The following is a 25,749-nucleotide window of genomic DNA, read 5'->3' as shown; positions in this document are numbered from 1 at the left end:
TCATTATGCGACCCTAAGATTCGTTTGATGTACAACAAAAGATCTAACTAGTCTTTTCATCTTGTCCACGAGGTGTTGCACATGTAATCTTCAACTTTGCCATGACCTGTCCCAGGGGTACATCCATAGCACCATGAAAACATGTGGATACCCTGATTGGGTAAGCCAGAAAGTGAATTACAAATCTGATGAAGTAGAAAGACTAAGATCCAAGACAAAGTCTAGCCATCTATATCCAAATCCATCTATATCTGTGTCCAGCCATCTATATCTATGTCCAGCTATCTACATCCAAGTCCTGCCATCTATTTCCAAGTCCTGTCATCTATATCTTAAGTCAAGCCATCTATATGTAAGTCTGTCATCTATATCTATGTCCAGCCATCTATATCTAAGTCTGCCATCTATATCTAAGTCCTGCCATTTATATCTAAGTCCTGTCATCTATATCTATGTCCAGCCATCTATATCTTAAGTCAAGCCATCTATATGTAAGTCCAGACATCTGTATCTAAGTCCATGGATAAAGACCTAAACATTACATGTTTATAATAGGTGTCATTCTGCCCTGTTGACCTTTAAATCTCAAATACATTTACACTCCAGCTCCATCTACTTGTCTCAAAGACTCCATAACTTAGTTGTTTCCTCCAGAAACAACATGCCCTGTGTTAAATTATAAATATGTAGATACATGTTAAAGAGGCATCACAAAACTGTAGGAAAATAACAATATTCGTATATCATACACAATCGCACATATTTACTATACATTTCATCTTCAACTAAAACCAACTGACATTCAAAGCATGGAATTGGCATTTATTATAAATAAATGTGATGATGATGATGAGGAGGAGGAGGAGGAGGATGTGAGTAAATGTAAGTGTACTTGAGGTGTCTTATTATGCATATGTGAGAAATAAATATATACAGTCCACAAGATGCTGTTATGTAATAAAAATGCTCAACAGGAAAAAAAGATTGATAGGGTAAAAACTGATTAATACGTTAAGAAATATTGGCAGAATTTCATTAGTTATCTCCCTTTAATATTTGTCATTTAAATGTCATTACTCGGATTTGCCAATAGACCATGCCACTCCCTATAAAAAAGAAAGCTGGTTGAATTAGATATAATGTATTATTACACAACTTTGTAATAAACAATGAAACTATATGTAATAGTAACGCCAAACCTCAAGGCTTCCGGAAAGTGTCATCTTACAAGTTATGCGAATCGAACGAGCCGTTAGTTGGAAAAAATAACAATGGCGGCCACGGGTGTCCTGCCGTTCGTGCGGGGAGTTGATTTTTCAAGAAATGATTTTTATGTACGTATTTAAAGACGAAGCATTATTTCGCACTGTTGCAAAAGTGCCGTTTCACCATAAAGGTGTGATAATTGGAATATCATTGAAAGATATGTGCTGGAGTAACCCCTTATACCTACTGCTTTCGAAGAAATGGCTCTTGGCTCCAAACAGCGGAAGTCATATTATTTTACTGCAAATAAGTCTTTGGCATTCGATTTATGAAGTAAATCTGTTGACATTTATGGTTTAAGTCATGAGTTTTTATATACTTGACTGGTCATAGAGTTATGTCTGGATGAGTTGACATCCTATTGCCTAGTTTGACTTTGGTTTCGGGAATGTATATATGCATTCACCGAACAATATACTCATAAAGATACATTCTGAACCCCATGCTCAGTTACAGTTAAGAAGTAATTGACTCATTTAGACAGTCCCCTATGATTTGGTGTGGTGACTATAGTAGTGCGTTATTGTATTTATCATACGTTTTACTTTTGTATATTGATGAAGGAGGGTTGTTTTTTATTGCAAGTAAGAAACAGCATTCATTTTCTGGGGGGAAAAGAAGAAAAATTACATTAAAAATATCAAAGGTGTTGGTAATTACCAGATCTGCTGGCAATTAATTTCAAGAGTTGTATGTATGTGACTGGATATCATATAACTTATATCAGTTGATGACATGCAAGAAATGATAAAAATACCCAAATATTTTGAAAATTTAATTCAACAGGGACATGATGGGGATTATTTTCCATGCCAAGTTGGTGATATGTCAGGATTAAGATGGCTACGCCTGAACAAAACAAACCTGAAAGAGATGCCAGAGGAAATTAGCAAGCTGAAAAAGCTGGTAAGTATGACAGGAGTATAAAGCAGGCCACTGTCATATTATCTGCCCTATGAAATTTTCGGGATACATATCATTATATTATCCAAGTATCTGTAACTGTACATTTATGTTAGCTGGGTGTACCAGTGTTTACATGGATACTACATAAATGTATAGTGAAACTTGGATAATGTTACAAGTTTTAAAATTGATTGATATTTTTGACTGTCATCTGTAGATAAGTGGCTACAATTGGTATAATGATGTTTGATAAGAAAAAGGCCAGCTGGTAGTGGCTACTATTAGTATAATAATGTTGGATAGTAAATCCACTAGTAGTTTCTTATGTTATAGGAATAAACATAGGAAAGTAGTTATGCTTAACTTTAATGTGTCTTCATGGGTGCTTAAGATTTTGTACTTATGTAGCTCTAACTTCATTTGGTAGATATGTGCAACTATCCATGATACCATTATACAGATGATGCTCAGATTTATTATTGAAAGTTTTACAGGTAAACTTGTACAGTGTTCATGTAAAATGAATAAGGATTAAGAATTAAACAATGAAAGAGGTACTTTTAGTTTTGTTTTCTTTTACTAATCTGAAAATCTTTTGAAAACAAAGTATAGTTCAATTTCATTGTAAAGCAATTGGTCTTGAAATACATATTGGGCTCAGTGTTGTCTAGCATAACACAGGACATTGTCTTATTGTATACATATGTAATAATACAATTTAATTGATTATAAGGTCTTTTTATTTGGTAACCCTTTAAAGCACCTAGTCACCCTTGATTTTGAAGAGCATTGACCAGATATTAGACAACAAAAGGATGGCAACACAAGGGGGTATCTTATAGGATTATTTTAATGAGAATGGTGAATTATATTGATTATCAGATTAGACTTTTTGTGGTAATTACTATCACTATTTGTAGGAGCACCTGACCATCATGCATAATGAGCTAGAGGGCCTTGGAAATAGTTTGGGGTCTTTGCCAGCACTACGCACGCTCAACTGCAGACACAACGAGCTCAAAGATGACGGCATTCCTGGCAAAATATTCCACCATGAAGATCTGTCTGTTGTGGTAGGTTTTTTCTTCAGATTCTTTAGATGGTCACTGTAAAGTTACCTTGGACTGGGGGTATACAGAGCAATGTTGGTCAGTGATCACATTAGAGTAATATTTGTATACATGTTACTTCACTCATTAACAAACTGAGCTGGTTCGGATCCTAAGTCTAATTGTTTATTTGTTGATACTTTATGTCACACTTTTCAAATTTGGTTGATTCACAATACTTTATATTTACTGTTGGTTTGATTTGATGTAGTAAAATTTCTTTAAATGTAAATAAAAGGAACATTAAAAAGTAACTATTTATTACGTAAAGCAGTAGAGGTGAATCTACAAATTACAGGATATCAAATGTACTTACCTGTGGACACTTGTATTACAGGACCTGAGTCACAACAAATTAGTGGAAGTGCCACCAGAACTGGAGAATGCCACCAATGTTATTGTACTCAACCTTAGTCACAATCAGTAAGTATCATCTTGCGTCACTCATTAATAATAAAAGCAAGTGTAGTTTTTCTTTGTTGTAGTGTTTTTTCATAACTTAAATTATGTGTACCATTTCTTTGCAGGATCGAAATGATTCCAAACCAGCTGTTTATCAATTTGACAGACATTTTCTTCCTTGACCTCAGCAATAACCTGTTTGGTAAGATTTGTACAGGTTTATGATGATATGATTATCTGTATTATTTAATCATAGAGTGACAACATCCCCTTAGAAAATATGTGTTTTGCTTTATGTTGATGCTTTTTAATCAATCTCATTACTAGGTTACATATCATTCTTTTGATGGAGGTTTTTATATGTGTATTATAAGCATGTTAAAAGTAAATTGTGATTGGAAAAATGAAATTGTTTGATCAGTAAAAATTCATTTTATTTGTATCATGAGTATATTGCATATTATATAAAGTGATTCCCCAAATATTTTCACACTGACATAGTATTTTCTGTTTCTGGCAATTTGACCACATTATGATTAATTTGTTTGTTTAACAGAGACCCTACCACCACAGATGAGACGACTGACCAATCTCCAGACCCTCATCCTGAATAATAATCCCCTTGTCCATGCACAACTCCGGTGAGAAGTAAACCTTTTCACATCAGCTATAACAAAGGCAGACTTGGCGTGACCTTGGTGTTACATAGGTTTAACTTGTGAACAAACCGATGTTATCGAGCTTCGGTAACATATTGTCTAATTACATGACACTGTGATGAGAAGAACTTTTTCTTGGTTCATGGACAGATTACCTGTTTTTATCCAAAATACAAATGGATGAAATATTTAATTTCCCTTATTTTGATAAAAATAATGTGTAATAAGAAGAGAAAGTGCTTTGGTAAAGGGTACAATGCTGAGTACCTCTCCAATTTACCCTTTACAATGAACCTTCACAGCCTGCCCTTGATACAAATTTTGTAACAGAGCCTATATATATCCATGTGTATATTAGTAATACACATCCTACAAATTTTGTTGTTGAAACCTAGTGCCTTCATTGGATTTCTCACTAGATAGATCCTGTTTATCTGTGTCACTCTTACACTGTTTTTTGTGATGACAGACATAGAAACTGTTTAACACTGTTCACAGTGACTTGAATCTCTAAATGCTACATTCCTGATGACAAACAAAATCTATGATTGAAATAACTTTTAATCTGATTTGTACCTTTGTGTTGCAGACAGCTGCCTGCTTTGCTGTCCCTGCAAACCTTACACATGAGGGACACACAGAGAACTCTAGCTAACTTCCCCTCTGGACTTGACACTCTCACCAACCTGCAGGGTAAGGGGATCCATTTAAGCAACTCTTACCTTTTTTTAACTCAAAGATGGAATTAATTTGTTCCTTTCTTTATAGAAAACCCTTATGCTATGCTGCTGTTATATAGTTTGATATCACACAAAAGGAAACTCATGTCACAGTAATAGCTTGAATAAGATTCTTTGCTAGGCAGTTCTAATACTTTAACTGAAATGATTATTTCAAGTACTCCTATCATCCTGTGGTGTGTTGTTAATTTGATTATGATACAATAAGGTGAACCTTTTTTTCAATGTAAAATTTCATATTTGTGTGTGAATTCTGTATTCAAACATAATATGTCAATGTTGGTGTTTGGTAGATGTTGACTTGTCTAACAACGACCTGCCACGGGTACCAGAGACATTGTACAAAGTCAGCTCACTGAAACGACTCAACCTCAGTGGCAATCAGATCACTGAACTCTCTCTTGTCATTGGTGAGTTTTTCTATCAGTTTTCTTTTTAAAGACAGACTTCTGATGTTCTACATAAATGTTCCAAGTACAGTATATGATGTAAACTTGATAACTCTATCATATATGTTCTATATATGTTCTTGTGAAGCTATAAAATGCATTGTAACTGCAGATACGTGGATTCATTTGGAAACGCTAAACCTGTCCCGCAACAAACTGACAGCTCTGCCGGTAAGTGAACTTTTGCCGAAGAGTTAATTTATTTGTCTTTTTTCTCTCACTTCACCATTGAATGACTCCGGATATTGTTTATTTTCAATATGAATCCTATTTAAAATATTCAATCAGAAGATTGTTAAGTTGTTATGATATTTTTCAGATATTATTTCAAATATCAACATGTCTATTCAATTATATCATAAAGCTTTCTGTCCCAGTATGTTTATTTACTGGAAGAGGTTCTTGAAAATCATAATCACGGGAATGATTTACATAAAAGTTTAATGTGTGTTATTGAAGGTGACATGTAGAGTAAATTCATCATTAAGTCCCAACAGAATCTCTGAAGGTTTCATCAAACACATCAACACCAAACACATTCCTCAAAGCCTTGACAGAGCTTAGTGTGAAGTTTACAACCATTTTGCATTAACATAATTGAACTACAATAAAACACTTTGTATTTCAGTCTTCCCTTCATAAACTGGCTTCTCTGAAGAAATTGTACTTGAATTCTAACCTGTTAGACTTTGAGGGAATCCCAGCCAATATTGGCAAGCTACATAACCTGGAAATATTCAGTGCAACCAACAATCAGCTTGAGATGATTCCAGAAGGATTGTGTCGGTAAGGATTGACCAGCCTCAGTCATAAGGCAACTGTAAATGCCATTAGACTGTAATTAATCTTCTGTGTGATTAGAATAGAATTAACCTGTTATACCCTATGACTAATGTGTGGACAATGTAATTTGTACTTTCATTTGCAATGTATGTATTATTTTCAGATGTGGGAAGCTGAAACGTCTCCTTCTGAATGGCAATAAACTAATAACACTTCCTGATATTCTTCATCTACTGCCAGAGTTAGAGGTAAGCTTAAAGTGTTGTAAAGTACATCATGTCTATTCTATAAACATATCACATAATATATAATTTTGGAGATTGTATTTACATTTAGATTTCAATAACTTATTAAAATGTAGGATTACTAACAACTGATTACTACTGTATCTCTCAGACACTGGATGTAAGAGACAACCCAGGGCTAGTGATGCCTCCCAAACCTGCTGAGTTAAGGAAAAACCATGAGTTCTACAACATTGACTTCTCCCTCAACAACCAGCTACGACTGGCTGGGGCTCCCACAGCCCCTTCAGCAGATCAGTCTCCCCGTATGTGTTGTCTCATTATTGAACTACAATTTACCACTGAAGACTTGATGCATTTGAAAAAACCTTTCTTGAAATTTTAGATAATTCAACAGAGCAAATAACATAAATGTCGCAGTAAGATAAGCTTTTGTATATAGCCATGTCAGAAAAGGAAGGATCATTAAAACTTTTAAAATAATAATCATTCATGTATTTCTTAAGAATATCTATGTATATTTAAGTCAGGGAAAATGGGTCTTTATGTATATCTATGTACGTGAAGAAAAGATGAAATACACAAAAATGTATTGCAATCTTATCCAACCATGAAAAATGATTTTGTAAATACTTATTTGTATTATAATTTTTATGAATTTGTGTACTTGATGAATACTTTTGTCACAGAGCAAAAAGATCCTGTGGCTCGAAAGTTAAGACTGAGGAAAAGACGTGATGGTCAGCAAGAGAGTGAAAAAGTTCTGAAGGTGAGAAATGAATATTTTACTCCATACAAAATTATCATACACTGTCCTTTATGGTTACTATATCCTATTCAACTCTCCAGGCTGATTTTAATTTCTCAACTAATCATGTCTCCTCAGTCTGGCTTGTCACTGAACATTCTGTTTTCTATAATGAATTCTGTCTATTTTCTTTTAATACTGTCAGAACCCTACAGTTTTTATCTTTCACAAATCTATGTGTTTAGCCATCAATCTTCAAAATTCACAAACACTCAATGGAAAGCATCTTTTCATCTGTATATACTTCTACGTAGACTGTCAGATACCCATCTACAGGAAACCTTCAGGATGTATCATCCTTGATATGTACATTCTTTATTGCAAAGGGAGATTTACTGTTCAGTAAAAAAGAAAATAAAGAGATGTGGTTCTTTGAGTAGAGTTCCTTCACAAAAAGATTGTCCAAGGAACATAGTGAGGTTGAATGTTTTTTGTATAAAATGGTGTTAATTTCATGGCTTGGTTGTTTGTCACAGGGTATGAGAGATGTGGCAAAAGACAAAGCAGAAGGTGCTGGTCCAGATTCTGAGAACCAGGAGCAGAAAGAACCACTCAAGTAAGTTTTGTACTTGATTAATGCTCTGAAAACAGTACTATTCTGAGGTTGTGTGATGTACTGTTGGACGTTGAAGTCCACCATATGAAGATGGAAACGAAATCCTTTACTGAGTCATCTACTACCTGACTAAGATCTGTCCTAAGATTTGTGTGTATCTAGATAATGTCTATCATCTGACTTATGTTTGGTTGTATCTTGACTTTGTCTGTAATCTGACATAAGATTTGTAGGTATCTAGACATTGTCTGTGATCTGACCTAAGATTTGTGGGTATCTAGACAATGTCTATGATCTAACCCAAGACTTGTTTGTATCTAGACTTTGTCTATAATCTGACCTAAGATTTGTGGCTATCTAGACAATGTCTATGATCTGACCTAAGATTTATGGGTATCTACACAATGTCTGTGATCTGACCTAAGATTTGTGGGTATCAAGACAATATCTATGATCTGACCCAAGACTTGTTTGTATCTAGACAATGTCTATGATCTGACCTAAGATTTGTACGTATCTAGACTTTGTCTTTTATCTGACCTAAGATTTGTAGGTATCTAGACTTTGTCTATGATCTGACCTAAGATTTGTAGGTATCTAGACTTTGTCTATGATCTGACCTAAGATTTGTAGGTATCTAGACTTTGTCTATGATCTGACCTAAGATTTGTAGGTATCTAGACTTTGTCTTTTATCTGACCTAAGATTTGTAGGTATCTAGACTTTGTCTATGATCTGACCTAAGATTTGTAGGTATCTAGACTTTGTCTATGATTTGACCTAAGATTTGTAGGTATCTAGACTTTGTCTATGATCTGACCTAAGATTTGTAGGTATCTAGACTTTGTCTATGATTTGACCTAAGATTTGTAGGTATCTAGACTTTGTCTATGATCTGACCTAAGATTTGTAGGTATCTAGACTTTGTCTATGATCTGACCTAAGATTTGTAGGTATCTAGACTTTGTCTATGATCTGACCTAAGATTTGTAGGTATCTAGACTTTGTCTGTGATCTGACCTAAGATTTGTAGGTATCTACACAATGTCTGTGATCTGACCTAAGATTTGTAGGTATCTACACAATGTCTGTGATCTGACCTAAGATTTGTAGGTATCTACACAATGTCTGTGATCTGACCTAAGATTTGTAGGTATCTAGACTTTGTCTATGATCTGACCTAAGATTTGTAGGTATCTAGACTTTGTCTGTGATCTGACCTAAGATTTGTAGGTATCTACACAATGTCTGTGATCTGACCTAAGATTTGTAGGTATCTACACAATGTCTGTGATCTGACCTAAGATTTGTAGGTATCTACACAATGTCTGTGATCTGACCTAAGATTTGTAGGTATCTAGACTTTGTCTTTTATCTGACCAATCTGCACATCAGTATGTGTTTAGACTATGTTAGTGATCTTATTTATGATATAACCTCTGATCTGTTGACTAGTGAGACCTTTCATATTGTTTACTTTTGAAAAGTGGGCTAGTGTATGGTTAGAAATCTGCCATAATCAACTTTAGAACTGTACACTAATGCTGGGTTAGAGATCTCACATGTTTAATCTAAGAAATGCTAACTCTAGTCTTGTATAAGACTTGTCATGTAACACATTGTTACAGGCCAAAACGATGGGATGAACACCTAACCAGACCACAGTTGAACTACAGTGAAATATTTGATGAAGATGTTGGACAAATACCAGGTAAATTACATATTCATTTGTTTTGTCTTCCTCAACTAGCTTGCTTCCATTTATATGAGTGCCTTGAATGCCTAAAACCTCTTAACATTCTCAGAAAAGATAAGAATTCATTCAAATATCAGTTTGATAGAATCTTTCTCATATCTGATTTTACAAAATGTGTGTCATATATAATTTAACACACACTTAAATAACCTGACAGGATTATTGTTTGATTTCATTCTTTTGTAAATTTTTGTATAATTTTGATTCAGCCTTGTATTTTTATGCTCCCCGAAAAGTTTCAGGGAGAGCATATTATTGCCGCCATGTCCGTGCTACTAAGACAGTGTGCTGTGTACCAGATTCAGGGCTAACATCCCCTTAATTAGAGAGTTATTGCTCTTCATTAAAATTTTTGTCTGGGGAAATAATTTGCATGCATTTTAGTAAACTAGGATATTGAAACGTGATATATACATCAGACATATGAAAGAAAGGTGCAGTGTAGTGATGTCAAGGCCCATGACCCTGCAGTTACAGAGTTCATGCCTTTTTTAAAAATTTTGTGTCATGAGCATATCTTTGCATTCATCAGTTTCACTGATACTCTTGTTATGAGAGTCTAAGAGCTCACAAAAATAAAACCAGTGCAAAGGAACATTGAGGCCAATATCTCAAAATTGATTCTCAGTTCAAACAGGCATTATTACAAGTATATTTCATCTGTACATTTTCTATGAGATCTACTGCAGACTTCTATCATATCTGTCGATCACAGTATTATGACAGGACAAATAAATGATGAGGTTTTAAATCACCTTAATTACACTGGCTTCCCAAACATGAAGTTAATTTGTTCCGTACTTATCTGTTTGTACAGGTATCCAGTGTTGGGAAATTGAGAATTTTGTCCCTAATCCAGTTGAGGAAGGTAACTATAACTCTTGGTTGTAAATGAATAATATTATGTTTGCTTCAGACACATAACTTACAATGAACAATCCATCCCCAGATAAAATACTCACATTTTTCTGGATTATTGTTTTACGAGATAGTGATTATAAACTAATCTGATAAATAACACTCAAGTTTTATGATTTCCACACGGGCTAAAAGTACCTGGTATGTCCTTTCATGAAGATACATGGACTGAATTCCTACCATTATAATCCACGTTTGTAGTTTCAAGAGGGCACACGTACAACGTGTAATGTAGGTGATAAATGTATCAAGTTTGTGCTTGATGAAGATGGTGTATTATTGGCTTTGATTTTGATAGTCCTGATCGGGAAGTTCTACGAAGCTGATTGCTACATCATCCTCAAGACTTACATAAATGAATCCAACAGCATAGATTGGAAGATCTGGTACTGGATTGGTGAACACTGCACTGTAAGTATAGCTTATTAATATACATCTTATTTATTTATAAAAAAAAGATAGTCATGAAATTGATTATATCCCACTTTTCCTCATTTTAGCTGTGCTTTAGGCTTTTGTTTTAGATGGTGGACTAACACACCTTCTTTCTGAAACATACCTGCACTCTGGTAATTCCACTATTCCAATCAGGGAAAAAGTGGGAGGAAGTTGTTGTAATTGTGTGTGCCTACAATATACCCTCCAATATATATTATCTCAAATTCAATGTCTTTAGTTACAGTAAAATCCTTTTGCAACAAAGGGGGCAGTCAGGGCCTCACTAACATCTTAGATTATACAAATATTACTTAGTTATCTTGGTTTGTGTTTGCACAGTGAAATGGTAAAAAGTATGAGCTGCAAAGTGTTTGGTTTCCCTACATAAGAGCTATGCTCTAAGGCAAACTACCAGACATATATATTAAAGGTATCCTACAGTTAACAGTTGGCTGTTCCATTTTAAGTGGGTTCCCTAGTTACTTCTTGAATCCTGTATGAAGGAAGTTTAATAGATTCTTTTATGAAGAGAAAACAGATTCAAGAATAATTATCAAAATTATCAAACAACCTTCAATTGATACGGGTGATCTCAAAATGTAATGGCATTTCTGATCGTTGTAGTAATTCATCCTGTCAATCTCTCAAATATAAAGTCTGCTTTCTTGATTTTCATGCCATAATTGAAAGCACCATGATATCACCACAGGTCTTTCCAGTAAATACATTTCACCCCTTTCATTACGACATTTAGTGTACTTGACCATAGTGATATTTCAATACTCCATTCACAGGAACAAAGGCATGGATACAGATCAGAATTTAACTAGTACCTCATAGCACGAAAATTTAATTTAAAATTATGAAACGTATGTATCTGATGTCCATTTATATCCATGTCACATTATCTTGAATTATAAAAATATGATTTCATCACTTAAATAGAAATTCGTAAAAAAATTTACATGTAATAAATATAAGATATACAGTATGTCATGATTTTTGTCTTAGTTCAATATTTATACAGTAAGCAGTACAGAAATTTTGCTTTTGTAACAATATATATCTATATAAGGATCATGAATGCCCTCGTAATACTACTGCCCTTTTTCTACAGCTGGATAAGAAGGCATGTGCTGCTATTCATGCTGTGAACCTTAGGAATCTCTTGGGGGCAGAGTGTCGCTGTATTCGTGAAGAGATGGGGGATGAATCTGATGAATTTCTGGACCTGTTTGAGAATGGAGTGTCATATATAGAGGGTGGAAGGACAAGTAGTGGTTTCTACAGTGTGGAGAATGTTGTAAGTTATCGTCTATATCTTACTGTGATGGTCAGTGATTTCTATAGTGTGAAGAATGTTGTGTACCAATAAAAATAGTTAAATCATTTCCAGCTTCTAAATACATTGTATACCTTTGAAAATAAGTGCAAAAATTGCAATGTTTACTCTGGACATTGTTAGGGATTATCTTTGTTAATACACAGTATAATATGATTGCCAAATATATTGGTATATATCACTGTTAACAACACTCATGATGGACAATTTCATTACAGGAATATGAAACGAAGCTGTATCGAGCTACTGGTGTGCAGACAGTTTTCATGGAGAGGGTAGGTTCTTAGGAATACTTGTATTAACTGAATCTATCAAATTTACGTTTTCACTGCAGTTGATTTATATGCAATAGGAACTGATATTGAAGTGATGTATGTGATGATAAAAAGATACGTCCCAAGACATTCAGAGAAAATCTAGAGATTTTCTAACTTCGTCCAACCACAACAACCATACTTACAGAAATTCATTTTTAAAGAAAGGGAATGTATTCATGATTTTTTTCTTTTTTTTCTTTTGTTTGGAAAAGTGAATTAAATTTGTTGTGAGTTAAACAATGCTTAGAAAATCACTGTTTATATGCAGTAAAATTTGTTCTACAGTACATATATAACTGGAATTATATTAATATTCATAGATAAAAGCCCAACAATATTTGTGTCTCTGATTTCAGTGTTTACCAGAGTTTATATCCTTGGACAGCAGATTTGTATTCATGCTGGATATGGGTCTCAACATTTATATCTGGGTAGGAAAGATGTCTAAAGCAGTCACTAAAACCAAAACGAGGTAGGAACACATCTACAAAATTGATGTCATTTAAACTCCGAGTCCTGCCAGAGATTTTGACTTAAATTACTTGTGGTCAATTATAACCTGATGTTACTTAATAATTAATTTCATAAACTTTTTCAGCATTTTTTTAATTACATTATCATGATTCAATTTTGTTTCTGTTTATATTCTAGACTTATAGCTGAGAAAATCAATAAAAATGAAAGGAAAGGAAAAGCAGACATCTACATGGAAGACCAAGGCAAAGAATCTGTGGCGTTCTGGCGAGGATTAGGGGGTGCTTCTCCGATGCCTATAGTGGTTAGTATTGTAGGTTTTAGGTGTTCTGGCGAGGATTAGGGGGTGCTTCTCCAATGCCTATAGTGGTTAGTACTATAGGTTTTAGGTGTTCTAGCTAGTATTACAGGATGCTTCCCCGATGCCTATAGTGGTTAGTATTGTAGGTTTTAGGTGCTTTAGCTAGTATTACAGGATGCTTCCCCGATGCCTATAGTGGTTAGTATTGTAGGTTTTAGGTGTTCTGGCGAGGATTAGGGGGTGCTTCTCTGATGCCTATAGTGGTTAGTACTATAGGTTTTAGGTGTTCTAGCTAGTATTACAGGATGCTTCCCCGATGCCTATAGTGGTTAGTATTGTAGGTTTTAGGTGCTTTAGCTAGTATTACAGGATGCTTCCCCGATGCCTATAGTGGTTAGTATTGTAGGTTTTAGGTGCTTTAGCTAGTATTACGGGATGCTTCTCTGATGCCTATAGTGGTTAGTATTGTAGGTCTTAGGTGCTTTAGCTAGTATTACGGGATGCTTCCCCGATGCCTATAGTAGTCAGTACTGTAGGTTTTAGGTGCTTTAGCTAGTATTACGGGATGCTTCCCCGATGCCTATAGTAGTCAGTACTGTAGGTTTTAGGTGCTTTAGCTAGTATTACGGGATGCTTCCCTGATGCCTCTAGTAGTCAGTACTGTAGGTTTTAGGTGTTCTAGCTAGCATTATGGGATGCTTCCCTGATGCCTCTAGTAGTCAGTACTGTAGGTCTTAGGTGCTTTAGCTAGTATTACGGGATGCTTCCCCGATGCCTAAAGTAGTCAGTACTGTAGGTTTTAGGTGCTTTAGCTAGTATTACAGGATGCTTCCCCGATGCCTAAAGTAGTCAGTACATAAGTTTTTAAGATAAGAAGGTGCTTCTCTGATGTCTAGTGGTTAGTACTGATGTTGTCAATAGTAATTACTTCCATTCTAACTGTTTGTATTGTTTTGTTTTCTACTGATAATGCTGACACATTGACATTCCTCAGGATTTGATTTTTGTTACCCAATCTGACCCCAAAAAAGTACCTGCGCACTATACCTGCAAATTTACGGTATTTGTTAAATGAAAACTGTTGTTATTAATCAATTGTTGTTAGGATAAACGGTACTATTTGTTGAGGATTTTGTACCCTTTAATTGGTTTGGATGACTGATGTGTTATGATGTTCGATTTCAGGCGGCTTTGCTAACACCAATGGAATATGTACCAAGAATGTACAAGGTGGGACTAGGCATGGGATATCTGGAACTGCCACAAGGTAACAAATTACATTTAAAGTACCTCTCATATGGTAAGATTCAAAAGATTTGAAATGAAAAATTAAAATTTGTATACTGTGAATACTTATATTAGCACTTATTTTATTTTTTCCATTTGATGATTTTTGTATTACTAAAATCTGATCTAAGAAAATAACAAAGAGCAAAACAACAAATACTCACGAGTAATAATGATAAATGAAAACATCTTACTTGTGATGTACCTGTAGAACATGTTAACGGTGGATCATGCATGTGTATGCCTCTGTCTGCAGTCATATGTTGAACTCAGATGTCTAATTTGAGTCGCATTTGACACATCCAACTGAGCTAATTTGTGTCTATCTTAATAAATTATACTTTACAGTTATTCATGTTTGCATCAAAATTTGACTGCACTAAGATGAGTATGTTTACGTATACTTGAAATTACTAAAATATTCAGTGTGGTTAAACTACATATTTATTTTTTGTTTTAGTTGACATTCCAAAAGGGAAGTTAGTGCAGTCCCTGCTGCTGTCTAAATGTGTGTACATACTGGATTGTAAAACTGACCTGTTTGTATGGTGAGTACATTTTATAATGAATATTTTTGTGAATTAGTATATGACTTTAATCTTAAGTATTCATCGTGAATTCCTGTACATAATTCTTTCTTCTTGATAAGCTTCTCTCTTTCTTTTGAAGGATTGGTAAAAAGTCAACTCGACTCATCAGGGCAGCGGCACTCAAACTTTCACAGGAACTCAATGTTATGTTGGTTCGTCCAGACTACTGCAGTGTAACCAGGTGTTTAGAAGGGTGTGTACTTTTTGTACAGTGATTTCCTACTTCAGTAAATGATGATTTCCATAATAATGGCGTTTGTCTGCTAATGTCTGTTATTAATTCTCAGTTTAAAAACATTCTGTATATGGAAAAAAAATCACTAAAAAGTAAAATTTAAAAGACGTTTTTGTCAGATGCCCCAACCACAATTAAAGTTGCATTTTGAAACAGATGATTTTTCAAAGTTACAAGAAAATGCTGTTTCTATTTGAATTGGTGCACAGTTCTATGATCAGTTGTAAAGTTAAAGGCAATTATTCTGTATAGGAAATAGGCTGATGCCACTGAATAGACAATTTAAACAGTTTCACTTCATTTTTTTATCATTTTATTGACAATTTCACAAACTTAAATTGTAAAATTGTAATAGTATTTGATACTGATGTTGATGAAGTTTTATATGACACTGACCTTCTTCCTGGACTGTTTTACAGAACAGAGCCACAGGTATTTAAGACAAAATTTGTTGGCTGGGACGATGTGATACCTGTAGACTATACAAGGACAGCTGAGTCAATGGTTCGAAGGGGACATGACCTCAAGGTAATATGGTGGCACAACCTCAGTGTTACACAGGGGGTATGACCTCAGGATAATACAAGGGGCACAACCTTATGGTAATACAGGGGCACAGCTTTGAGGTACTGGGGTGATGAAGGGGTTTGAACTCAAGGTTATGCATGGGGAATGATCTCAAAGTAGCACAAGGAGCACAAAATAAATCTGTGGAGGTTACCACTAAGAATACCGTAGGTAAAATGTCGTGGAGAATATGACTACAGAGTGTTATTACTGTAAATGTCTCCCTGATTTGTATTCTAGTAATTTGAAACATCTTCTTGGATTTTGGGTCATCATTCTTCAATTGTTTATAATGTGTTCTGATACTACGATTTCATCTTTTGTGCATTCCATTACTAATTTACCTGGTCTAAAGGACTGGTGAGCTGATGCCATGGTGCATCATCAGTCAAATTCATACTAAGAACCGCTACTGGTTTTGGACGAACTTTGCTGATATTTGCTCATAATGCTCCTTTAGGGAAGTGGAATTAAGTTTTTGAACAAGTTGTTTAAATTTCTTCTTCTTTTGTAGAAATCATTGAATTTTGCCCAGATTTGTTTGGTCTGAAGTATTCTTTGGGAACGATCTCGGTTCCCTTGGGCAAGATGGGTGGGGCCAAGTAGGGGAAAAAGAGCAAATTTGTTTTAAAATACTTCTCCCCTCCGATCCTTTAGGAATTCCTAGATTCTGTCCCGATTTGGTCAAAAGCATTTTTGGCTGAAGGGGAATCAATTTTGTATAAACAGTGAGTCTCAGTCCCTTGGGACTGGTCTGAATAGAGGAAATTGAACAAATTCTTTAAAATCCTACTCCTTCTGTAGGAAAGGTTGGGTTTTGACTAAATTTAGTCTGAGGCATGCTCGGGTGAATGGGATTATTTTGTATAACAATTGGTCTCGGCTCCCTGGGGTGAGAGGGCGAGGCCCAATAGGGAAAATAGAGCATATTCTTTTGAATTTTTCTGTTGGAAGAATTCAGTTTAGCCCAAATTAACAGTGTGTCTGACCCCCACCTTGGGCAGAGGGGCTGGTCATTCTAGGGAAAATAATGATGCAAGTCTTTTAAGTACTTTTCCTATAAGTTTCAATGAATCAATTTCAGCAAACTAAATCAGGTGAGCAATACAGGCCTTATGGGCCTCTTGTTTAGAAGTAAGGAATTGATATGATTTTAAATACCATATTTGTACTTTGTAGGTCATTATGGCAAGAGACAAGTTGAAGACAGACCTGTCAGCACTCTTCATGCCCAGACAACCCACCATGACTCTTGAGGAGGCTGTAAGCTTTTATTCACATTTCATTACTAATAGACAGAGAAACAATCTACCAAACTGATATTTAATGACATAATGTAAAAAAAACCTTTCACTTGCTTCTTGTATATTCAAACCTTCAAAGGTAGCTAACAAAATAATTAACTGAGCCATTTTACATGGTAGGACCAGTTGACCACTGAATGGAATGAAGATCTGGATGGCATGGAAGCATTTGTTTTAGAGGGCAAGAAGTTTGTACGACTGCCAGATGAGGAGCTAGGTAGGTGATGCATGAACTGTAATACTGCTGAACGCTCATTCATCTCTTAGGTGTACTAGCTAGTTATTACTGTTGTCTCAGTGTTGATGAGGCAGGATTTAGTACTGATGTCTAAAGATAATGTTTGTGGCACCATACTAGTAGAACCCTTTACATAAGACATCAATTTTTTTTTTTACATTTTGAAAACACAGATCATGTTCTGAAAGGAAAAGTTCTCAGATATAGTGCTGGAATCAGAAACTGTTACTTCAGATTCTACTCAACAGGTATAGTAAGTTAATTTTCCATGTGATATACTTGTGGTCTATACAGTTTTCTGTTTAATGTTTCTGTTGCATGATAACAGGAATATTCCACACTGAGGATTGCTATGTGTTCCTGTGTCGGTACTGGGTACCACTGGAAAAAGATGAGGACGAGGAGGAGGATGAAGAGGATGAAGATGAGGATCCAGAGGAAGATGACTATAAATGTGTTGTGTACTTCTGGCAAGGGCGTGACACCTCCAACATGGGCTGGCTCACCTTTACTTTCAGGTATCTCAGACATAAGGAATACATCTGATGGTCTCAATGTAAATTTAGAACCAGGATAAAACCCAGAAGGTCTTGTTCCAGTAAAGATGAATATCAAGATCTTTAAACTGACCTTTAGGTATCTCAGACACAAGGAATACAACTGATTGACTCATTGTAAATTTAGAATCAGAGGTTAGGTCCTGATCCAGTATAAATGAATATTAAGATCTTTAAATTGGCCTTTAGGTATCTCAGACATAAGGAATACATCTGATTGTCTCAATGTAAATTTAGAATCAGATTTTAGATCCTGTTCCAGTAGAAATGAATATTAAGATCTTTAAAATGCACCTGATTAGGTCAACTCTACATGGTTTCATCTGAGTTATTGAAGTGATTTGTAACACTCTGTTTTACAGCTTACAAAAAAAGTTTGAGACTCTGTTCAAGGACAGACTAGAAGTAGTACGAACACACCAGCAACAGGAGAACCTGAAATTCCTCTCCCACTTCAAACGCCAATTCATCATCCGACAGGGCAAGAGGAAAGTTGGTGGGGGCGAGGTTAAGAAGACTGATATTGAATTCTTCCATCTACGTGCCAATGGCAGTCCTATAGCCACAAGATGTATACAGGTAAAATACTGATAGTTACCTTGTTTGTAGTGTATTGTAACTGCACACGATAGGACTTTTTTTAACATTGATTGTAGACTGGAGAAGTGTGCTGTGACATCACCAACCTAAAGTCAATCTCTTTGTATTTCTGTCAGGTCTAGTGTAATTAATCAGTTAATGAAATGATACTCTCAGTGTCCATTAAGATATCTCTAGATTTATACAGGTTCAGTTTACACCGAAAAAAGCACTACCTTCGAGATCAGTAAAATTCAATTAGAGTGAAACCGAAGATATAGTCAAGATATGGCAAAAACAGATGTTTGATAATGTAATGAGCTGTTCATGACTGATATTGATATTAATAGAACATTTCATTCTTGTAGATAAGGCCAGACGCCTCCTTATTAAACTCATTCTTTTGGTAAGTATTTCACCCAAGTAATGAAATAATATTGCTTAGTTATTTAATTTAACGAGGTTAAACATTTCACAGTTCCATCAGTATCCTTACTATTAGTCGATATGTGATATAAAGGGTCAATTTATCTGGATTGATAAATTTTATTATAACAATGGAACAGTAAGGCATGTTTCAAAACTCCAAGAGCATGACTCAAAAATCAGGTAAGATAATCACATAGAACTTTGTACACTAAATCGAGGTAAGATAATCACACACAACTTTGTACACTATATCAAGGTAAGATAATCACACACAACTTTATACACTATATCAAGGTAAGATAATCACACACAACTTTGTACACTATATCAAGGTAAGATAATCACACACAACTTTGTACACTATATTAAGGTAAGATAATCACACACAACTTTGTACACTATATCAAGGTAAGATAATCACACACAACTTTGTACACTATATAAAGGTAAGATAATCACACACAACTTTGTACACTATATTAAGGTAAGATAATCACACACAACTTTGTACACGATATTAAGGGCAGATAAACACACAACTTTGTACACTATATAAAGGTAAGATAATCACACACAACTTTGTACACTATATTAAGGTAAGATAATCACACACAACTTTGTACACTAAATCAAGGTAAGATAATCACACACAACTTTATACACTATATTAAGGTAAGATAATCACACACAACTTTATACACTATATTGAGGTAAAATAACCACACACAACTTTGTATCACACACAACTTTATACACTATATTGAGGTAAAATAATCACACACAACTTTGTACACTATATTAAGGTAAGATAATCACACACAACTTTGTACACTATATTAAGGTAAGATAATCACACACAACTTTATACACTATATTGAGGTAAAATAACCACACACAACTTTGTACACTAAATCAAGGTAGGTTAATCACACACAACTTTGTACACTAAATCGAGGTAAGATAATCACACACAACTTTGTACACTAAATCGAGGTAAGATAATCACACACAACTTTGTACACTATATCAAGGTAAGATAATCACACACAACTTTGTACACTAAATCAAGGTAGGTTAATCACACACAACTTGAATGCTGTATCAAGGTACTTAATATCATTTCACTACCTGAATTCATTATGAAATCATAAAGCTGTTAGAAGATGAATTATCTTTATATTTCCATGGTAACCATAACATGATTCTGTACTGAAATTTCAGCTATATCCTGATGGTGCCGTTTGATAGTGAGGATCTCATGGGCGTGGTCTATGTGTGGATTGGCAGCAGAGCAGAGCATGAGGAGGCTACACTGGCAGAAAAGATAGCATACAAAATGTACAAAGTATGTATAAAACTGTGGAATATTTCATACAAGATGTTTAAATTAGGTATTTAAACTAGATGTAAATAAAATATAGCACACATGATGTAGAAACCAAGAGTATGTAGACAATTATATGTCAGTCTTTTAGATTACTACATGTACTAAAACACAGTATGCAAAATTTTTAAGTAGAAAACAGAAACGATATCACAGTACCCTGTTTCAACTTCAGGATAACTACACGATACAAATGATCAGTGAGGGCGAAGAGCCAGTCAACTTCTTCTGGGTTGGCATTGGAGGAAAGAAACCGCATGAAACGGTAAGTAATCAATAGTTATTCACAATTTAAGACATTGTATCTGTGTGTTAGTAAAGGTTAGGATTGTTTATTTCCTGGGTTAATTACCGCAAACACAGTCAAGGTAATTTTGATGCAGGATCTTCTTGTAGTAGCAGGTGACTAACTCACTGAACAAGATATGGGAGGCTGTCCTGAGAAATAAGTTTTTGGTAGGGAGCATAAAACAACCTACGACGGATCATTACCTGGGGTTATATAGGACATCGCTATAGGACATTGCTGTGAGCTAGCATGGCCCCAGGGATGATTTCCAATATATTTCCAGTGTAGCTTCCCCAAACCAATCCTTCTCAAACCAATCACTCCTTGAAAGCAAACAAAATGTGATGTACAGAATGACGTCCTTTTTATCATAGTAATAAAAACATTCCCAAAAAAAATCAATCTCAATTCCAAATACCAAACTGATTTTTTTCGTCCGAAATGATTGAAATATACCAAAAATCACTTCTGAAATCCGGCCTTACCTGAACAATCAAGACCTGAGTTCCAACAAACTGTGTTGACAGTTGTAAGCTTTGCACCCTATGCTTGTCATGGGTAGGCTTTCTTCACAATACCTACCCTGATCAGGAGGATTATGATAAACATAATGTATAGTTATCACCAATGACAAATTGAAACCATATCAAACAAGTCCATCATTTCACGGAAGTGAGAAACGGCTACAGACAAATTGAAAATAAGTACTGATGCAGAGTTAGAAAGCTGTAGTTTCGTATCTAAATCGTAAGTAATTGAATAATGCTATTTTGATACATATCAATTGGAAATATTGAGACTTTTAGGTCAGTTTTTATACTGGTCACCAAAATACATATTCATCAAATATATCGGTTGGTATCACTTTCGGAAAAACGGACCATCCGACTGGGGCTACGTCAAAGCGTATGTAAAGTTACATTACTTCTGAGATTGCCATGAAATGCATAAATTTCTTTTTGACCATAGCCACACATAGAATACAAGTATCGCTGTTGCTGTTTTTTCACTGTACAGATTTATTTTTACTCTAAAACTTTTTCCTCTGTATATATTTGGACATGTGAAGTGTAAATAATGAGTGAACAAAATGGTCATGTAATTAATGTATACAACAGAATCAGTTCAATCATATCAGAGTCTGGAGCGGTCAACTTGCTCAATTTCTACAAACTGAACCCTCCTTGAACTGGCCAAATATTCATGTCCCATAAATAGTCAGTTTGAAGAGGTTCCACTGTATGTATCATCTTTCTGATAAAAAGTTCACAATGAACTCTTTGAACCATCACATTCTCATTTCCTTGTTCTGTAGACGTGAAGTGATTTTGTTATAAAGTATAATACTGAAAGAATAGTTTTAAAAGAAGTAAGTGATGGTTTTGATTGATGTTATCATACCTATTCCTTTATGTAAATGTAAATACATATTTTTCAGGAGGCAAAGTTCATGCAACATGCTCGCCTGTTTAGGTGTTCCAATGAAAAAGGATACTTCACAGTGTCGGAAAAATGTGCAGATTTCTGTCAGGTAAAGCCACAGATATTGTTTCTTATTTGGTCAATCATAAGCAGGTCTGTATCTGCCATATCATCCTATCATAAAACATGTCAGTCCATGGCAGACATTCTAGTTTGGTATGTCACAGTGATCTTTCCCAATTACAAAACACAAAAGCATGTTAAGTAAACCTGATCCCCAGGTACCATCTGCAAATAGTCATCAATAGTATCATGTAAACTCCTTTATAATAACAAATGCTTGCAATATAACATTGTAAGGTTATACTGTAGGTTCTTCAAGAATTAGAAACAATCTTGGTACCATTCTTAAATGTGAGCCAAGCCCACTGTACTGTAAATTTGTTTTATGTATTGTGACATATTTTCTGCTGTGTTATGTGACACTTTTTATCACACTCTTCTACAAACTTCATGTTTTACTTGAGTCATGTATGTCTTATATGGTTTGTTCCTAAGAAAACATGAGCATACCCATCGCTATTTAGTATTTGTGACAAAAAATTACAGAAATGTGAAGGAAAAAGTTTACTTCATGCACTTTGATACAGATTGGAAATAAATTAAACATTTGTTAAATCTTTATTAATGTTGGTTTGAATAGTTGTATATTGTAGTCAAAATTGGATACATGTATTTCTCTGTTGAGTTGATAATGGGTATATAAGGGTACCATGACTGTTAGCATCTGCAGGATTGATTTTCAGCAGATGGCAGCTGTAGTTGTATGACATCCAAATTTTTCATATCTTATGATGTGTTTTCTCCTACAAGGACGATCTGGCTGATGATGACGTGATGATCTTGGACAACGGGGAAAATGTCTTCCTCTGGGTTGGCAAGAAAACAAGTGATGTGGAAATAAAACTTGCATTTAAGAGTGCACAGGTAATGATATAATCAGTTATTATTAGGAGTGTTGATCCCTTCATTACAACTAGTCCTCAAGGGTAGGTAGCTGGTGATATCAGAGGTGTTGATCCCTTCATTACAACTAGTCCTCAAGGGTAGGTAGCTAGTGATATCAGAGGTGTTGATCCTTTCATTACAACTAGTCCTCATGGGTAGGTAGCTAGTGATATCAGAGATGTTGATCCTTTCATTATAACTAGTCCTCAAGGGTAGGTAGCTAGTGATATCAGAGATGTTGATCCCTTCATTACAACTAGTCCTCAAGGGTAGGTAGCTAGTGATATCAGGAATGTTGAGGTTACTAGTGATATTAGAAGTGTTTGTCATGGGATTTAAACAAAATGAATGAAACCTATTCAGAGATGTTTGAATGTAATGTAGGCAAATTTTTATAGATTCATGAGTTGAAATACATCTTTTTAACATTTATAATGATAATATGCAACATTATAAATGTTAATAAGATGTGTTTCAGTCTTGATGCTTTAAATTAAATAAAGACATCGATATTCTTCTTTATTTCCTGGTCTGTTGATGATGATACATTGTAGAGTAACAACTATTCATGGTTAAAATATTTTTCTTCTCTAGTTAATAGTTGTTATGTGACACAAACACTCAGGAAATCAATGTCAAAACGTTTTTCATGCAATGATTGATCACAATTACGCAAACAATATGATGAATAAATATATTCCAAAAAATCTAATGATAAGATGCTTTTGTGTGTTTTGAAATAAAATCAATTTTACCTTTCTGATGTTGTAGGTATACATCCAACACATGCGTAACAAACAGCCCAACAAGCCACGTAAACTACTGCTAGCCATGAAATACAAGGAACTGAGAAAGTTTACAAAGTGTTTCCACGGCTGGGGAAAGTACAAGGAGGTTCTGGAGTGAACAGTTTGTCCATTTTCCCACAGCTACAGGAGTTGCACAACATTCTAAACAAAATATCTGTTGCAACAGATTTCATTTATAGTGATTTTTCTTCTCGTCAAAGTGAAAATTTAACAACCAATTAATTTTATTGGTATTGTTTATAAGAATGATGGATAGTTTCTGATAGCTTTCTGTTCATTATCATTAAAAGTAAAGATTTATATCTGTTATCAGTCAGCAGAATTTTAAAGAATTGTTGGTGCTGTAGTTCAAACCTCCTGCACTTGTTTCCATACATTGTACGTAGGTGTATCAGGTGTGATTCCCCTAAGTTGGTCACAAAAGACTGTTCTTGTGCAATATTGATGTTAACACTATTTGAGTACAAATGATCTGCTGTAGAATTGTGTGTTTGTGTTGGAGGCCGAGTTTGTCTGTGATATTGGGAATGTTTTATGCTGCTGCCTATAATACCTTTTTATCTTCTGTTAGTACTAGAATATTCTAAAGTCTGTCTCTCCTCATGTTAACATATTCTCCCTGTTGTTGTTAACATATATGTTTGTTACTGGTGAAATATTTACGAACAAAGTCTTAGCTTCTGAAAATTAATTATTAATTGATGTTATAGAAATAGTATTTGAAAGTAAATAATAATGATAAATTCACATTTAAATCCAAGAAGTTTGGTATGTGGAGTAATCCTTATTCCTTGTTTCCAAAATTATATCTTTAGTCACCTATGTACAATAGCTCATGATTCTGCAGTGATATAAGCTGAAGGGTACCACAGAATTAGTCATAAATGTAAAGAGAATTTGTATGAAAGATAAGTTTGAAATTTGTATACTGTGTAAAGTAGACCATCAGTTGTATACTGTGTAAAGCTGACCATCAGTTGTGTACTGTGTAAAGCTGACCATCAGTTGTATACTGTGTAAAGCTGACCATCAGTTGTATACTGTTTAAAGCTGACCATCAGTTGTATACTGTTTAAAGCTGACCATCAAATGTGTACTGTTTAAAGCTGACCATCAGTTGTGTACTGTTTAATGCTGACCATCAGTTGTGTGTTTAGTACTGATATAATAACAATAGAATTGATATGATAACAATGCAAATGAATATTGGTATTACAATTTCAGTTATATCACATAAAATGTAGAATTTGTTTTTATAAATTAAATTTATCAATGTCATATATATGATAATATAAATCCAGTACACTTATATATGAAGTAGATAGACTGATTGAGATGGTTTAAAACAGAGCTATTTCAGAGGAAAAACCACCATTCTGACATTTTAATGAAGTCATTGGAAGTATTTGTCAAGAGCTTGCCACATAACAAGAGATATATGATTTATGTTGATGCTGTTAATGAACAGGTCTGGTTAAGGACCTGATAAAGAGAGATCTAATCATACTATCAAAGTGTGGAATTATTGTTTATCATTATCATCTGATCAGGAGTGAGTGGTGAATATGACATTTATTACCAT

General features: G+C 34.7%; 1 protein-coding gene across 1 annotated transcript; it reads left to right on the top strand.

Moving 5' to 3' along the window:
• The first annotated feature begins 1,271 nt into the window (after positions 1-1,271).
• LOC132543841 (protein flightless-1 homolog) lies at positions 1,272-25,064 on the top strand. The gene is made up of 35 exons (XM_060207357.1): positions 1,272-1,334; positions 2,053-2,172; positions 3,093-3,245; positions 3,619-3,704; positions 3,809-3,885; positions 4,240-4,324; positions 4,932-5,035; positions 5,376-5,492; positions 5,644-5,702; positions 6,160-6,317; positions 6,478-6,562; positions 6,711-6,864; positions 7,249-7,328; positions 7,844-7,923; positions 9,552-9,634; positions 10,497-10,547; positions 10,896-11,008; positions 12,153-12,338; positions 12,596-12,652; positions 13,051-13,166; positions 13,346-13,472; positions 14,655-14,736; positions 15,217-15,304; positions 15,426-15,539; positions 16,001-16,109; positions 17,328-17,411; positions 17,573-17,669; positions 18,019-18,208; positions 18,610-18,826; positions 19,195-19,232; positions 20,477-20,600; positions 20,815-20,904; positions 22,367-22,459; positions 23,224-23,337; positions 24,130-25,064. The coding sequence occupies exons 1-35, from the start codon at positions 1,272-1,274 to the stop codon at positions 24,262-24,264; spliced, it is 3,729 nt and encodes a 1,242-aa protein (XP_060063340.1). The 3' UTR covers positions 24,265-25,064.
• Positions 25,065-25,749: the final 685 nt, after the last annotated feature.

The sequence above is a fragment of the Ylistrum balloti genome, unplaced genomic scaffold (genome assembly GCF_031769215.1).
Source record: "Ylistrum balloti isolate Yb309-2 unplaced genomic scaffold, AGI_CSIRO_Ybal_v1 Utg369772, whole genome shotgun sequence".
Classification (NCBI taxonomy): Eukaryota; Metazoa; Mollusca; class Bivalvia; order Pectinida; family Pectinidae; genus Ylistrum; species Ylistrum balloti.
The sequence above is the reverse complement of the archived record's forward strand: the minus strand, read 5'-3'. Positions and strand labels throughout refer to the sequence as shown.

Excerpts from the sequence above, each read along its gene's own strand:
- LOC132543841 (XM_060207357.1), top strand. The coding sequence starts at position 1,272 with ATGGCGGCCACGGGTGTCCTGCCGTTCGTGCGGGGAGTTGATTTTTCA. Across the intron at positions 3,246-3,618 it reads ATGAAGATCTGTCTGTTGTG|GACCTGAGTCACAACAAATT; the intron begins GTAGGTTTTTTC and ends CTTGTATTACAG. Across the intron at positions 7,924-9,551 it reads GAGCAGAAAGAACCACTCAA|GCCAAAACGATGGGATGAAC; the intron begins GTAAGTTTTGTA and ends ACATTGTTACAG.